Consider the following 17941-nt stretch of genomic DNA (forward strand, 5'->3'; position numbering starts at 1 on the left):
TGCGCGCTCTCCTGCGGCGGCCTGGGGTTCGCCAGTTTGGATTCCGGGCGCGCACCGACGCACTGCTTGGTAAGCCATGCTGTGGCGGCATCCCATATAAAGTGGAAGAAGATGGGCACGGATGTTAGCCCAGGGCCAGTCTTCCTCAGCAAAAAAAAGAGGAGGATTGGCAGATATTAGCACAGGGCTGATCTCCTTACCAAAAAAAAAAAAAAAATGTCAGCTTGGAGGCCAGCCCTGTGGTGTAGTGGTTAAGTCTGGTGCACTCCACTTAGGTGGCGCAGGTTTGGATCCCGGGCGTGGACCTACACCATTGGTCAGCCATGCTGTGGCAGCATCCTACATACAAAATAAGAGGAAGACTGGCACAGATGTTAGCTCAGGGCTAATCTTCCTCAAGCAAAAGAAAGAGGAAGACTGGCAACAAATGTTAGCTCAGGGTAAATCTTCCTCAGCAAAAAAAAAAAAAAAAAAAATCTCAGCTTGGTGGGCTGCTTGTTTCCTAAGCATGCTGACATCCCGGATATTCCCACCTCCTGCCTCCTAAACAAAGTCATCTGTTATATCGCAGCTTCTCACTGACTCCATGAAGATCTCCTCCTTTCCAGATGCATATCAATGAGGCACAGCCATCTCTTTCCCAATATTGAGTCTATTATTCTAAAATCTATTACTCACCACCAATTCTACCTTCCTATAACAAGCTTTTTTATCATACTATTTAATGTAATTGTTTATTTTCAGCCTTATTATGGCATAACATGGCAGATCATATCTCCAGTCTTACCTTTAGGACTCCACCCTACCATTGGAGAGTTCTCCATTTGAGTGCGGCAGCAATAAGTTCTCCCTGCAGAAACCTTTACATGTGGACATAACTCAGACAGGAAAGGAGGAGGTCCAGGAGGGACCCTGCAGCGTCGAGGGGTGACGCTCTGTGATGAGCACTCTGGAAAGCAGTGGTTCTCAACATTGGCTCACACAAGAATTACTAGGTGGCTTTAAAAAATACCTATGCCTGAGAGAATATGAACAGACATTTTTCCAAAGAAGATATACAGATGGCTAACAGGCATGTGAAAAGATGTTCAACATCACTGATCATCAGGGAAATGCAAATCAAAACTACACTAAGATATCACCTTACACCTGTTAGAATGGCTATAATCACCAAGACAAAAAATAACAAATGTTGGAAAGGAATTGTGGAGAAAAGGGAACCCTCATTCACTGCTGGTGGGAATGCAAACTGGCGTAGCCTCTATGGAAAACAGTATAGAGATCTCTCCAAAAATTGAAAATCGAAATACCATATGACCCAGCTATTCCACTACTGGGTATTTATCCAAACAACTTGAAATCAACAATTCAAAGAGGCTTATGCACCGCTATGTTCATTACAGCATTATTCACAATAGCCAAGATGTGAAAGCAACCCAAGTGCCCATCAACTGATGATTGGATAAAGATGATTGGATAAAGATATACATATATGCAATGGAATACTACTCAGACATAAAAAAAGACAAAATCATCCCATTTGCAACAACACAGATGGAACTTGAGGGTATTATGTTAAGTGAAATAAGCCAGACAGAGAAAGACAAACACCATATGATTTCACTCATATGTGGAAGATAAACAAATACATGGACAAAGAGAACAGATTAGTGGTTACCAGAGGGGAAGGGGTAGGAGGATGGGTGTAAGGGGTAAAGGGGCACATGTATATGGTGACTGACAAATGTACAACTGAAATTTCACATTATAAACTATTATGACATCAATTAAAAAAATATACCTATGGGGCTGGCCCGGTGGCATATTGTTTAAGTTCGTGCATTCCACTTCCGTGCGTGGCCCAGGGTTTGCCGGTTCAGATCCTGGGTGCAGACCTACTCACTGCTCATCAAGGCATGCTGAGGCGGCGTCCCACATAGAGGAGCTATAATGCTACAACTATCATATACAACTATGTACTGGGGCTTTGGAGAGAAAAAAGAAAAAGAGGAAGATTGGCAACAGAAGTTAGCACAGGGCCAGTCTTCCTCAAAAAAAAAAAAAAAAGCCTATGCCTGTTGGTTGGGAATCACTCCTCAGGTAACTCTAGTACATCGCCAGGACTGAGACCCAGTGACCAAATCTGGAGCACTCTTGCCTGTTATTTCTCTTGACACCAGCAGGAACATGGGGGGTGGGAGTGATGCTGGTTTGGCTTTTCTGATCAGTTTTTTTGAAAAACAGTTTTATTGAGGTATAAATACAAAGAACTGCACAGATTTAATTTGTACAATTTGATGAGTTTGGACATACACCAACACCCGCAATACCATCATCACAATCAAGGTAACAGACATGTTCTGGTTAGTTTCAATATTGAGTATCTGTGAGGAAAAAGGCTTTTTTAAAAAGAACTTTCATCTTTCCAATCACAAGTTTTAGACCTTTTATCTGTCTGGCTGTCAAGTCAAAAACTGCACAGACCTGACGATGAATTGACAGTTTGTTATTTCTATCACCCTCAGTTGATGATTCACATGTCAGAATCTTTTCCTTCCTGGTCTGACTTAGTTTCCCTGACAGGCAGGGATGCGCCTGTTGAGACGTATAGTCATACTTCGAGGATCTTTTGATTTTGATCTGGTCGACATACCCCATGGCCAAGTCAAACATCTCTGGGCTGCAAAGAGGGGACCACAGTGGCTCTGATGAGACCCGACCTCGAGATTTTGAGGGTGGGGAGGACGGCTGCCTGTGAGACATTCCTCCAGAGACACATCTCTTGCTCGAATAAATGCAAATTGGTTGTATTTAGGGTGGCATGTGAGATCTACCTAGGGAAATTTTACTTTTACTTCTATCATGGAAGAAAGCCTTATAAATGCTTATTATAAGCCCTAAAATTAATAGACCAAATGGGGTAGAAAGTGCTCATTTCCTAATCATTTTAATCCTTGAATAGCTGCTGCCTCAGAGCCCAGGTGCACCAAGCTGAGGGAAAAGATGAGCTGAGATGGACAGAGAGCCTTTAAACCACTGCTGACCTTTGCTAACTCCAGGTTTTGAAACTCCACCCTTATATTTCTGGAGTAGAGGTTTCTCCTCTTTTCTCCTTTCAGTAAATCGCTGATCATTTAAAATCAGTTCTATTAAACGCTATCCTAGAAAACAGGGGGCTTATTCTTCTAGTTTTGGGTTAACTCTCAGATTGAAAAAAATCAATTCTGGACAGAATAGTGAGTAATATGGAAAATGAAAAACAGAAGTCCTTGATCCTATGACCTTATAAAATTTAAATCTGATAATAAATTTCATCTCATTGAAATAGCACAAGCATGGAAAATACAAATGGAATGAAATATGAATTTGGCAATGAGATCTGGAAAGCAGATAGATTCTAGTACCCATCAGCTCAAGAATCTAGAAAATTAGATTCAAGGTGACACCTGGCTTACTTGGTTAACTGTTATTTACATGCTCAGAACTCTTAAATCTACACTCTGTCTCTGGACTCCCTCCTGGGCTGTCCATACTTCCTGGATGTGCTGCAAGAACTTCAAACTCAACATGTACACAGCTGACATCCTCCACTCCCTCTTCTGCTAAGTCCCTCCCTGAACCTGTTCTTTTCCTGGTCTCTCTCACTGTCTACCCAACTGGAAACCTCTGAGTTACTGACTCCCTTTGTCCCCACATCGATTCTTCTATGAAATACTACTGAAGCCCAGTGCCTTATTCCTCAGCCCCATTCTCACTGAAAGAGTCAGACCCTCTATATTTTGCCCCTACTACAACAACAGCCTCCTCACCTCCAGTCTCCAACTTCCATCCAAGTACTGCCCTGACAGCCGTCTGAAAGACCACGCTGATGCCATTGCCTTGCTTTGTGCAAGAGTCTCAACTCCTCAGAAGGCCACTCAAGACCCTTCTCAATGAGCCTCACCCTCCCTTTTCCATCTCATCTCCTACCACCCTGCCAGGCACTCTCAACTCTAGCCTTGTGGTTCCCCAAATACACAATGTACCTTCATACTTCCACGCCTTACACTCTCACTATAGCCTCTGAAACTGGTCCTCACCCTTCAAAGATCAGCTCTGTGAGGTCTTTCCCAACACCATCCCCTTGTCCTCCCTCCTACATCATGATCCTCACTTTGCTGGATCTCCACTTACACAGCTCTCACTGTCTACGGTATAATTGTTCACTGTTAAAGGCATCTGTCCTCCATACCAGACCATAAGCTATATAGTTATCTTATCTCATTCCTCTATGTTTAGCCCAGGTACCTACCATGGTTCCTCGCACATCGTCAAGTGTTTTACCTTCAGCAGAAGTGACGTTGCAGTAGAAAGGAGACTCCTTATGATGGGACAATATATTAACTAACATGAACTCAGAATACAAAGTGTACTTTGATTACAATGCTACTCCCAGTGCTGGTGAGGATGGTTGGAAACAGGTGCTCTTACACACTGATGGCTGATTATGACAACCTTTGGGAGGACTAGTCGGGCAGTGTTTATTAAAATGTAAAATAAGCATAACCTTTGCTTCAGCAATACTTGTTCTACAACTTCATCCCATGACAAAAATAAGTTCTAGTTTGTAAAGACAGTATGTAGGAAGATGTTTACTGAGTATTAGGGCACACCAAAAATCCTTTCTCCAAACTCCTAGGGCCACATATGTGGAGAACTCAGAACTGTCAGGACTCATGAATGGTAAGATATGTAATACCGTGTATTACATAATACCACCAGCAGGATCTACATTGAAATATACAATACATCTATTAAAGTCATCAAATAAGGAGGCCATTAGATGAGGAGGCTCTGATGCCTCTGTAGCCTATGTAAGCAAAAGGAGGCCTAAGCCAGAGTCAATACCTATAAACACCTCAAGGTTAAGAAGACCAACCAATCACAACAGCCAACTAGGCTTTCCCAAATAATGCAACCACTTAAGTTAAAGCCAATCAAATCATTTCCTTGCTTTGCTTCTCTATAAAAACTCTGCCCCTGGCTCCTGTCGGTGGAGTGCTCCTGCCTGATTTGAACTGATAGGTGCTCACATAAACACTTAAAAATTTTAATATGCCTCAGCTTATCTTTTAACACATCATACTAAATAGAATTTTAAAACTAATCCTCTGCCCTCTACGTCCTTCTGGCTAGTCTAAGAATTAGAGTGACATGAGACAGAATAACAGGAGAAAAATCAAAGTTGAGTAACATGTATACATGGGAGAAACCCAGGAAAACTGAGTAACTCAACAAAATGGCCAAAGCCATTAAAATTAGTTTAGGCCAGAGATGGAACTTGGTTATACAAAAGACCCCTGAAGAAGCTGCAGGCCCAGGTGAATCTCCTGCTGTCAGTTATTTCATTTGTGAAACTAGGAAGGAATGGTCTTAAGGCTTTCTTAGAATTCTAAGAGAATAATATAGATAAATCAAGGACCATCTTTAAGGTCAAATTTTTACCATCTGCCTCCAGATGGGCCACTGGGTTAGCTTGCTTTTAAGTCACTGGTGTCTAGTTAAGAAGATCCAACCCACTTCTAACCTACCCTCAATTTTCTGGAAGGAATTACTAGATTCATTGCTATTCATAAAGAACAAGAAACCTGCAAATCTAAATCACCAACTTTCTCTGGCTCGGTTAAAATCACATGGAAAGAGTCATCGTCTGAATAAACGTCCATGTGCCTGACTGCTGGAAAGCTCCAGCTCAACACCTAACAAGATGTCTTAGGAACCCCAAAGTCTGGAACAATGAGTGGCCACAGGCTCCTACATCCATCCTACCTCCTGAATGCGTGATGAATATCTAATTCCCACTGTTGTGTCAACACTAAGACCTGCAGAAGAAAGATGTCTCACTGCTTTGAAGGAAATATCGGGTGGTTGCTTTGTAATTGGCAAGCAGGTTGGACCCTTAATGAGCACATCTATCTCACATTTGTATGCTTGTCTCTGCTACAACACAAAAGCTTGCTTGGTCATTCATCTTCTATTCTCAGTGCTCTCAATTATGCTGCACAGCCAGCCAGAGGGTGTCACAGAATAAGCAGGATGAGACCCTGGAGATTATCTAGCATAGGAAACTGTGGCCCAGAAGACTTGCCCAAGATCACACAACAACCAATTGGCAGAGCTGGACAAGAGAAGGTCTCTTGACTTCCAGACCCTGAAAGACTTTTCATCACCAAAGCATAATGGTGAGTCACTCCTTCCCTTCTCCAGGCCACCATCTGTGTCAGTCACCTAAACGTGTAGTGAGATCCTTCTCTGTGCCAGTGTGTAAGCACAGAAGATATGAAAGTCAACAAGAGGTAACTCATGCCCTTGACGAACTCCCAGTCTAGGGAGGAGACGATGGATGTTTTATTTTGACAACAGTAAATCTAATAATAGAGCACGGTACCAAAGCACCAAAGAGGCACACGCACCCCTCAACTCAAACAGTGAGAAAGGAAGAGAGGGGGCCACTATCAAAAATTTCTGGAAGAGACTATATGTGTAACGTGCTTAGAAAAGTAAGCACATGGTAAGCACTCAATAAATGTCAGCTATGATTATTTTTAATCCTTGCATTACAATTAATTCCCTCACAATTCCCCTGACAAAGTGGAGGGCCCTGCCTCAGCTACAGTCTGGGAAAACTCAGGGACATACTCTGCTGTGAGGGAGACGTGGGAACATGAGTGGAGCCTGGTGACTGCTGGAAGGTGAGCCGGGCCTGTGAGGGTCTGCCAGCCCTCCATGTGAAGTTCTTCTACCACTGTCAACTCCAGAGAAGGCCTGGAGGTCCCTGGTCTCCCACACTTGGAAACTCACCTGACACAAGCTTAGCATCGTATCACCTTCTGCCTGCTGCTGCCTCCCAAGCCTTCTCCCACCTCTGCTCTTGTAGACACATGCCCTTACTCAGATGCGGGATATGGACAAGAGAGCCTCTGGGACAAGCTGTGGAGTGCTCAGGCTGCAAATCTAAGCAGAAAGGGGGACATTTCTTACAGACAGGAGATACACTGCTCCTGATCTGAGAGGCCCCCACTGCCCACGAAGGGGTAGGTTAAGGGTGTGGTAGAGCCCACTCAGGCATCAAGAAGGCCCTTGTAACTTCTGGATACTGGAGAGAAGCTGGGAAGGGCCTCTCCTGAGTCAGCAAGAGCATGCCCCACAGTGAGGCAAGTTCGTCCAGTGCTCCTGCCTCTTTGGGGCAGCAGTCCTCACATCTAAAGTCAGAGGTTCCATCTGGTCATCTCTGGACACAGACCCACTGACCCTTTCCAAACTATAACCAAATTGCAAATATTAGTGATGATACAGACATTAGGAACATGCACAGAAGAATCTACCCTTGAAGCCACTGAATGCAATAAATACCATTACCACACCATCACCATCGTAACAGAAGAGCTAAGGCCTAGAGGCCATGTGACCTGCTGGGTCACTCAGCTGGTGGGAGCAGGAGAGCCCAGAACTGACCCCCTGCACCACATGCAGGGCTGCCCTTCTGCACACGCAGGAGCACCGGGTGCACCACTCGAGACAGAAGAGGAGCTCCCAGTCACCTAACACGAGACAAAGGACTCGGAGCTTCCTGCAGCCACCTGCGCATCGAAGTAAGGTAGCTTTGAAATGGGATGTAGACTTTTCTCTGACAAATGCCACCTTTGTCAGCAGTGCTTTCTGAACTCTCATCAAACAGGGAGGAAAAAGTGCTCCTTTACATCTGTGCTGCCCCATGCCTGCCGCTGAAACCAGCAAACAGCCATTGATGATTAAGTAGCTAGGGACTGAAGTTTTTTTTCCTTTTTACAATTACTGGCTGTAGCTTTTAGCTGTTTACCAGCCCATTGTTAACTGCGCTGTTTAGGCAATATGCTCTCTGACTCCCACTGGGTTCCTGCAGATAACATCTCCCTGGTTATCACCATGGTAACGGATGTTTGAGCTGTTTTTCAGGAATTGGAACCCCCTGTCCACTTCAGGACGGTTGAGACCACCAACCCATCAACTGGGTCCGCACAGATTTCAGATAAGCGACCTTTTGACGTCAAGAGGCTAAAAACTCTACCCTCGGGTCATGCCAACGCTGTTTTGTGAACATGCATCCCTATGAAGAGGCATGAAGTCTGACTACGCCTGAGCAGATCATCAATTACCTCACCTCTCCTCACCTCCAATCATCTATCTCCACATTTCAGACCACCCTGCCCCTACCCCATAAATATCCCTGAGGCCCTATTTTTGAGGAGGCGGATTTGAGACTCATTCTCCTGTTTTCTGACTTGGCTGCCATGTGATTAAACCCTCTCTCTCCGCAAACTCGTTGCCTCGGTGATGGGCTTTCTGGGCGGCGGGCAAAACAAACCTGCTTTGGTAACACCACAGCCCCACGCCCACCACAGCCCCACGACATGCTCTTTGGCATAGTCCTTCCCTTAGCTTCTCATCTCGTGCCTCCAGCAGCTCACATCACATTCTAAGCTGTGCAGGCAAAGGGGGTTGAACGAGCAAGTCTTTGGCCGAAGAACTCAAGTAGAGAATGAAAGCAGAGGAATTAGATTGGGAGAGGCCACGTGACCACCCTGCTATTTTTATTTTTTAAAAAAAATAACTTTATTGACATATAATTCACATACCATATAATTTACTCACTTAATGTGCACAATTCAATGGCTTTTAGTACATTCACAGAGTTGTGCACCCACCACCACAATCAATTTTAGAACATTCATTATCTCAAAAAGAACCCCTGTACCCACAAGACAGGGCTTGCCTGGTGGTCACCCTGCTGTTTCTAAATCACATTGTTGCTAAGAGGAGATACCTAGTAAGCCCCGAACCAAAGTACTGTGGGACATCAAGATTTGGCCACCCTGAAATCTATCTCTTTACCTTGGTTGTTTTCTCTGAGGACATTTGACCTCCCCCACTAACTGCCTAAAGAACTTGACATAGTAACTCCTTCCTGGAACAGCTCTTCTATCTGATGGCTGTAATACAATGTAAAATAGATGTTACAATAGAAAAGGCACCAACAAGCCACCTTATCAGAAGTTCTGTCTCTCTGGCCACATTCTCTGGATGGCCCTGCAAGGAGTTGCCAGACAAACATTTACATTTATAAGGGAAATCTCCATTTGTAAAGGTATCTCTCTCTCTGTATTGGGAAGAGGGGGGATGACCTCATTCTAGAAACTCATCAATGTGGAAGGTGAGGCCTTAAATCTACATAATAACCTTACCCTTGTTTACAATGCTTTAGTGGTAATCTCCTGTAACTGACACTCCCCACCCCCAACATTCTCCTTTGTCTAGCTGAAGATGGTATTTTAAGACGAGAATTTCTGCTATTGTGTTGAGAAACGCAATGTCCCTGCTTTCTCCCATGTATACATGTTATTAAACTTGGTATTATTTTCTCCTACTAACTTGTCTTGTTAATTATTTGGCCAGCCATAAGAACCTTAAGGGAAAGGGCAGAGGGGGATTCTCCCTCTTCCCCCACAGTACCAAAAAGGCACATTTTAATTAGAATATTTTGAAATGGCAGCCTGTAGACAGTAAAGAAGGGTAGTGAGGTGAAGGGCAGGAAGACAGAAAGATAACAGGAAAGAGGTGTGAAATGTGTGTTGCTTCTCTGTTCAGATGCCAAAGGGAATTTTTCTTCAAAAATAAGGAGAATATTTTGTTTATACATATACATACGCAGTCTTCCAGTTCAACACTGGTAAAATAAAAATTAAAGAAATAAAAAAAACCTTGATGAAGGGAGAGGACAGAGAGAGAATTTAGCACAAAGAAATCAAAACAGGTGAGAGTAATTTTGTATGTCTAGATAGCTACAGTGGAAATCTAATTATCTTTAAAAAAAATTAGCCTCTATTAGCTTGATAACTGTAATGCAGGAATGAAATTCAGGAATATGCAATGAGGAAGAGAAGTAGGAGGAGGGCCACCTGGGATCTCTGTGGACACAAATGAGATGAGATTTCAAATGCAAGAGTAAAATCTCTAAAACAAGTTTGCAACCTGGATGCTTTCTCCCCAGGCGTTCCGTGATAAATCATAAGCACAAAACAGGAATATATTTTCTGCAGGGGAAAAAAAATCCGATAACAGAATAAAAGGACACCATCTTGAGTTAATATATCTTTAAGGAATTATCTATTTTGGAAAATCTCATATAAAGCACTTTACCCAGAAGAAATAAAAAGGTAGACTGTACTAGGAATATATTTTTTAAATGAAATCTGTTATAACTCATGGGTTTTTAAATTTAACGTTAAAGGTGCTTCAAAAATAACTGGCCAATTACATATTATTATACTGCGGCTCCCCAAGGCATGGCGCCTTCCCTGGCCTGCAGCCCCGTATCCCAGCAACGACACACGGCAGACACTCAACAAGCGTCTGTGGACTGATAAACCAGAAGCAGCCTCTCCGTCCCTCGAGCAGTACCTTGCACGCTAAGCATGTGTCACGAGGCGAGTCTGGCGCAGAGTGGAGACCACATGGCAGTAATCTGGATGCTACGTCTTGATGCCCAGGCCCCTAGCAAGAGTGAGCTGGGGCTGGATATGACTATCCTTTACCTGTACCACCGTCTGTGCCAACTCTGCAGAAACCACGGTGGAGTCGGCTTCAAGGAACAGCAGAGTTGTTCGTACGTCTTCCACAGGCCCTAACGCTTCCAGTTGGGGTTGTGATCTTTCTGTGGCTACCACGTGGCCTGCAGCAAATCTATCCTTAAGCAACATAACCTTGGACGGAGTAGAATATTTCTAAGCCACTTTTCCTCACTCCCCTTGGATAAAAATGCTTATTACCCCAACATGATGGAAAGCAGAGAGAAGAGCTTTCATGCATTAAATATCCCAACGGCCTAGATGTGGACAGAAAACAGCAGCTCTCCTCCTTGGCACCATGAAGCCCAAGGGTGTGTCAGCACATTGGCATCCCTCTTAGTGTAGGAAAGTTCAAGTTCAGCGTGTAGCAGCACCAATCTCATATACACACACAGCAGATATGCAAGCTGGCCTTGGGTGTGTATATACTTGTATATGATTTCAGTGTTGACCATGCATGGTCCCGGTGCTACACACCAGAAGGTCAGCACTCATGTTCACATCTCATGAAGAGGCTAACTGGGAAGGTCAAGGGCTAGTAAAGCATAGAGCAGAGTGATGGAACGTTTGGAACTGGCTAAAGGTACTGACTTCACAACGCTGTGAATATACAAATGCAACTTTAAAATATACAAATGTTCACTTTAAAACGGCTAATTTTGTAATGTGAATTTCACCTCAATTAAAGAAAAGTAGTAGAGCAAATATTTAAATCCTGATCTACTGGACTCCGGAACACTTAAAATCTATGATTAAGGAAAAGGTGCGAAAATATAGAAAATAAAACCAGGGAGAAGCATGCTGGTAGAAAATAAATTGTGTAAACATGAAGACCAACAGCAGTGCCATGCACTGTGCCAGGCACTGGGGTTCAATAAATGTACACGTCAAGGCCCAGTCCAGGAAGCACTCACAAGGCATACAATACTGTGTGAAGACCATCCAAGATGCTCTATCAGAGCTAAAATGAGGAAGGAGGAACAAATTCTGAAGGAAGGCTTCCCAGCCAGTGAGGAGTCTGCCAGGCAGAAAATTGGGAAACAGTGAAGAGTAACCTGCAAAAGTCAACGTTGACTGTGTGGTGGGGACTAGAAGAAAACACATCCACTCAATGTTCAGGGATGTTCACTGTGTGCCAGGCACTATCCTAGGCATTGGGAGTTCAAATATTTAAAAGTCATGGTCCTTGCCCTCATGGAACTCACAACAAAAAGAAGATAGAACCAGACACATATCTTGGAAAGCTACTGTTTAAAGGTGGCTAAGAATTTGGATTTTGTTGCTGACGTTTTTAAGCAGGAAAGTGACATGAAAATTTCAGTAACTTAGAAAGAAGTGAAAACTTGATGGGAGAAGAGAATAAAAGGAGACCCATTAGACAGTCATCTATAGATTCAATGCAATCTCTCTCTATCAAGATCCAACGGGAGTTTTCACAGAAAGGAAAAACAAAATCCTAAAATTTGTATGGAATCACAAAAGACCCCAAATAGCCAAAGCAATCGTGAGAAAGAAGAACTAGAGGCATCACATTTCTTTATTTCAAATTATATTACAAAGCTATAGTAATCAAAACAGTATGGCTCTTTCCGCCACCTTGGAGACTGTGGAGGTCTGCTGAAGACACGACTTCTAAAACGACGAGTATGTCTGGAAGGCTATGGTCCAGGGCCACTTTTGCTGGCTATAAGCAGGGTCTCCAGAACCAGAGGGAGCACAGAGCCCTTCTTAAAATTGAAGGTGTTTATGCTCGAGATGAAACTGAATTCTATCTAGGCAAGAGATGTGCTTATGTGTACAAAGCAAAGAACAAAACAGTGACTCCTTGTGGCAAACCTAACAAAACCAGAGTAATCTGGGGAAAGGTAACTTGTGCTCATGGAAACAGTGGCATGGTTAGTGCCAAATTCTGAAGCAACTTCCTGCTAAGGCTATTGGACACAGAATCCATGTGATGCTGTACCCTTCAAGGATTTAAACTTATTGAAAAGTAAATAAATAAAAGTGAGGATTTGTAAGGAAAAAAAAAAAACAGTATGGTACTGGCATAAACACAGATACATGGACCAACAGAATAGAACAGGGAGTCCAGAAATAAACCCTTGCATATTCAACTAACATTCAACAAGGGATCCAAGAACACATAGTCTCTTCAATAAATGATGATGGGAAAAGTGGTGAAACATATGCAGAATAATGAAATTGGACCCCTATCTTATACCACTCACAAAAATTAACTCAAAATGGATCAAAGACTTAAACACAAGACTTGGTACCATAAAACTCCTAGCAGAAAACTTAGAGAAGAAGCTCGTCAACATTGGTCTTGGCAACGATTTTTTTGGAAATGACACAAAAATCACAAACAACAAAAGCAAAAAGCAACAAAAGGGACTACATCAAACTAAAAAGCTTCTGCACAGCGCAAGAAACAATCAGTAAAATGAAAATGAAACCTACAGAATGGGAGAAAACATTTGCAAACTATATATCTGATAAGGGACTAATATCCAACATACACAAGGAACTCATACAAATCAATAACAAAAAACCGAAATAATTCAATTAAAAAACAGGAAGAGTAACTAGACAGACAGTTTTTCAAAGACGACATATAGATGGCCAACAGGTACATGAAAAGGTGTTCAACATCACTCATCATTAGGGAAATGCAAATCAAAACCACCATGAGATATCACCTCACACCTCTCAGAATGGCTATCCTCAAAAAGACAAGAGATAAGCGTTGGTGGAAACGTGGAGAAAAGTGAACGCTGTACACTGTTGGTGGAAACGTAAATTGGTGCAGCCACTATGGAAAATAGTATAGAGGTTTCCCAAAAAATTAAAATAGAACTACCACACGTTCCAGCAGTCCCACTTCTATATATATGCAACGGAAATGAAAACAGGATCTTGAAGAGATGTCTGCATTCCCATGTTCATTGCAGCATTAGTCACAATAGCCTAATATAGAAACAACCTAAGTGCCCATCCGTGGATGAACGGATAAAAAAGATATACACACACACATGCGCACACACAATGGAATATTACTCAGCCATGAGAAAGAGGAAAGTTCTGCCATTTGTAATAACATGGATGTACCTTGGAGGTATTATGCTAAGTAAAATAAGTCAGACAGAGAAAGACAAATACCGTATGACCTCACTTATGTGTGGAATCTAAAAAAGCCAAAATCATAGAAACAGAGTAGAATTGTGGTTGCCAGAGTATGGGGAGTGGGGGAAGTGAGGAGATACGGGTCAAAGAATACAAACTTCCAATTACAAGATGAATTAGTTCTGGGGACGTAATGTACAGATTATAGTTAACAATACTGCATTACATATTTGAAAGTTGCCAAGACAGTAAATTTTAAATGTTCTCACCACAAAAAAGAAATGGTAATTACGTGACATGATGGAGGTGTTAGCTAAAGCTGTGGTAGTTATCATTTTGGACCATGTGAGTGTATCAAATCAACACACTGTACAACTTAAACTTACACAATGTTATGTCAATCATATCTCAATAAAGCTGAGAAAAAAAAGAAAATTTATGCAATGGTTGAGATGAGCACAAACAGAGGCATGGATTCAGGTGAAGGCAATGGGAACAGAGAAGCAAGGAACAGAAATATCAGAGGTAGAATCAAGACTATGTATGGTTGGGGTTTTCTTTTGTGTGTGTGTGTGTGTGTGTGTGTGTGTGTGAGTGATCAAGAGCAGCCCTGAGCTAACATTCGATGCTAATCCTCCTCTCTTTGCTGAAGAAGACTGGCCCTGGGCTAACATCCGTGCCCATCTTCCACTACTTTATATGGGACACTGCCACAGCACGGCTTGGCAAGTGGTGCGCCGGTGCGCACCTGGGATCCAAACCTGTGAACCCCGCGCTGCCGCAGCGGAGTGCGCTCACTTAACCGCTACACCACTGCGCAGGCCGCTGGTTGGGGTTTTCAAGTGGCTATGGGATTAAATGACATTAATTCACATAAAGGGCATAGAACAATGCCTAGTCTGTATTAAGTGCTCAATAAACATTAACTTTTGTTATTTTTATATTGAGCTTCAGTACTAAAATAATAGAGTGATTTTACTTTTTAATTTTCAGGACCCTTCCCCTTACCACAGTAGAGAAGAGAGGTGAAAAGAATCCAAATCAGAGGGGCTGAGTGACAAGAACAAGGCCTGTCTTTTATTCTGTTAATGCAAAAATACTTTCAAAATATGTAGTGAATAAATAAATGAATAAAGGAACAAACAAGCAAGTAAATACAGAACAGCAATGACCTCCGACACCCAACCTCTGAAAAACCAGGAAATGGTTCATCAGTTGAGCTACAAAACAACTTGAGAAAGATCCACTTTCAACGAAGAACACATAGGAAGACATGGTTGATTCACACTAGCCTAAGAAGCAGAATCAGAGAACTAAAGTTTACCAAGGCAAATTCACTGTACTAAGAAAAACCAAAACATTTTATCTCCCTGTTATCCCATAACCATTTTTCTCCAGCCTGACAACTCTGTAACTTGAATCCAAGTCCTTATGCTGCTGCTTTATTTTCCAAGTGTCTTTCTGTAGCTGCACAGGCTTTCTGCCAGGATTCCTGCAATGTGGGGCATGAAGGACTCCCGCTTGTCAACCGGAAATCAAGGCAGGAAAACTGTCCATTTCCCTGTGCTTCGTCCCCACTCACAGCCAGGCAGCCTTCCTCCTCCCACATTGGTCTCTTCAGATTAGAAACTCCCCAAAAAGGACTGGTAAGAAAGAGATACATCCTGGCCAATTAAGAAATAACCCTCTTGGCTATTATTATATATTTCCTGTCCGATCTCCCTATACGCTAGAATATAGTGTTTCTGCTATAATACAATTATATATGCATTACTGAAAAATCTCATATTTTGCAAATTCAATACTAAAAATAACCGAGTTTTTGGGTAAAACTGGTTTAGGGCATTCCATTCAAAACCTATGGAACTTCAAAACAATCAAAAATAATAATTAACCACCTGGAGAGTTAATCTGGCCACCTAGGCAGGTGGCTCAGTATAGCTAGTGGCTAATACAGTAGATATTAAAAATGCATAAAAACAATAGGGGAAGTGCGGCAATGCTTTAATTACAGTAAGACTGGCAGGCACCGAGCGCACAGGAAGAATCATGTGAGGCTGTGGCTGCACCCGTCTGGAGAGGGGCCCATGCCAGGAGATCACTGAGACTTCAGACATACAGAGTCACAGCAGTGGGGGTAAGAACTTTTTCCTGTCCTGTTCAAGTTCAAAATTCTACTCCTAGTACCCTTGCTCTCTTTGCCTAGGAAAATTTTATAAGCCAACATAACTTTGGCTTTATACAGACATCCTGCCCCTTTTGACCAATCACGTATGAACTAACATGCATCACAGAACAGAGCTGTGAGTGTCCTCACACTGTCCTCAAAGTAACTGGTCTGAGTGTCCTTAGGGAGGATGCCTGCTCATTCATGAGCTGATGCAGGAGAAACCAAGGGTGAAGGCCTCCCAAGACAGGGCTTTTTCCATCCCATAACCAGTTCTATTACCTATTAAAGAAATAATTCCCAGAGAAAGATGTGACCACAGAATTAAACCAACAGAGAAGTGCAAATACTTACATATAATATGTTGGATAGAGTCCTTCAAAATACCAGCAATGTTTTTTGGCCTCTGTACACTGGAAATAGAAGGAAGAAAAACCTTTGTCAGTGGTAAGTAATGTGCATACTGTTGAGAAGATCTCAAAAAAAGAAACAAGGAGGGATGAGTGGATACAGCTTCAAGCATGAAAAGCAGGGGATTCAAGAGAGACAATGAGTTAGAAAGAGATCCACTCCCACCATGACTTTCTACTTCTTTACATTTTTTAAAAGGGAGGAAAACATCTATTTCCCTATTATTTTCCTAGCCTTTCATATCTCTAAATACACTGAGCACAACCAATTCATTAGAAAGGTAAATTAAAGACAATCCATTTTTTAAAAGTTACAGAAAGAATGACAGAAATAAAGTATTATAAAGATTACATTTTCCTCCAATTTTTGTTTTGGAAAGACATTTCCCATAGTTTTAACACTCCTAGATATTTATATTTCAGAATATTCTAAAAGCCATATTCAAGTCATTGATCCCCCATTGGGGACCTACGTCGTCTGCCGGAGTCCCCGAGTCAGGATTCACTCCCCAGCATCAGTGGCGCTCTCTGAGAAAGGAGGAGGAGGGGGACAAGGAAAGACAATAGGAGCCTCCTCCGTGCTTTCCAACGAAGTCCAACACTTGACACACTGGAGGCAGAGCAGAGCAGGTGCACTGCCACACTCGTGGCTTGACTACGTCACACACCCCCAACAGGTGGGAGGAAGCCAATGGCACCAGCTGCTGTGTGAGAGCCCTAGGCACAAATGCTCTGATGTATCTGAACAAGACTCCTCTAAAATCATTCTACTTGTGACGTTATTTCTTTTTTAAATCACAACTTTCTACCTCCATGATCTAGCTCATGGCCTCTGTGAAAATAACACCTTCACAATATTATAGTGCAAAGCCACCAGCAGCCAGAACACCAGGAACGGCACCAGGACAACCACCATGCTTTCTTTGTCAAGGCAGGAGCTAACTGTCTTGCCCCCTCTCCCCCCACCCTCCTCCCATGGGGCGGTAGGCAGGCCAGCTCCCTGGGGCTTGGCCAGGACTGCTCCCTCCTCCGCCTTTCCTAGCCCTAGCAGGTAGATGGTGACACCCTCCTGCCACAGTCTGCCTGACAGCTGTGAGCAAGTTCAGAAACAGACCCCAAATCTATAGCAAAATGCCAAAGGAGAGGTGAGTGCAAATGTTATGTGTTATGCTGGCTAAATCAGACAGGTTATGAAAAGAGCGTGAAACAACACTGGTTTTTAAAAAATGTGATTTAAGATACTCAGAAGCACACTCAGGCAGCCTGAAATGACCAGTTTTATTAATGGAAAATGAGTTTAATTTAGACTACGTTAGCTCCTGTCCAGTTCAAGAAATGAGCCAAAGAAATCCATTCATGTTGGCAAGGAAGGGCAATTTCAGGTCTCTGCTGTAAATTATAATTCCTTTCACTAGAGTCTTCTATGATACACAGAAACCAGGTCTTTCTTCGCGGTGGCATTTTAAACGTTTCTTCTTTATTCCTCATCACCACCAGAAACAGGTGCACTTTCTTGGAACTTGACACCAAGCTCCACACAATCAAGAAACAGCCTCCTCTGATGTGGCCCTGAAGCTCAGGGAACACCAGAACTCAAG

The 17941-nt window shown here is 42.8% G+C and overlaps 2 protein-coding genes across 5 annotated transcripts in view; one reads left to right on the forward strand and one right to left on the reverse strand.

The window, feature by feature from the left end:
- VOPP1 (VOPP1 WW domain binding protein) overlaps positions 1-17941 on the reverse strand; it is a 130217-nt gene that overhangs the window by 55547 nt on the left and 56729 nt on the right. For all 4 annotated transcript variants that reach the window (XM_058534836.1, XM_058534835.1, XM_058534834.1 and 1 more), the window contains exon 2: positions 16288-16346. In XM_058534836.1, the coding sequence (XP_058390819.1) occupies positions 16288-16346 (59 nt within the window). The remainder of the gene's footprint in view (positions 1-16287; positions 16347-17941) is intronic.
- On the forward strand, positions 12272-12644 carry LOC131400102 (large ribosomal subunit protein eL33-like). The gene has a single exon (XM_058534837.1). The coding sequence runs from the start codon at positions 12290-12292 to the stop codon at positions 12554-12556; it is 267 nt and encodes an 88-aa protein (XP_058390820.1). The 5' UTR covers positions 12272-12289; the 3' UTR covers positions 12557-12644.

This window comes from Diceros bicornis, chromosome 41 (genome assembly GCF_020826845.1).
Source record: "Diceros bicornis minor isolate mBicDic1 chromosome 41, mDicBic1.mat.cur, whole genome shotgun sequence".
Lineage (NCBI taxonomy): Eukaryota > Metazoa > Chordata > Mammalia > Perissodactyla > Rhinocerotidae > Diceros > Diceros bicornis.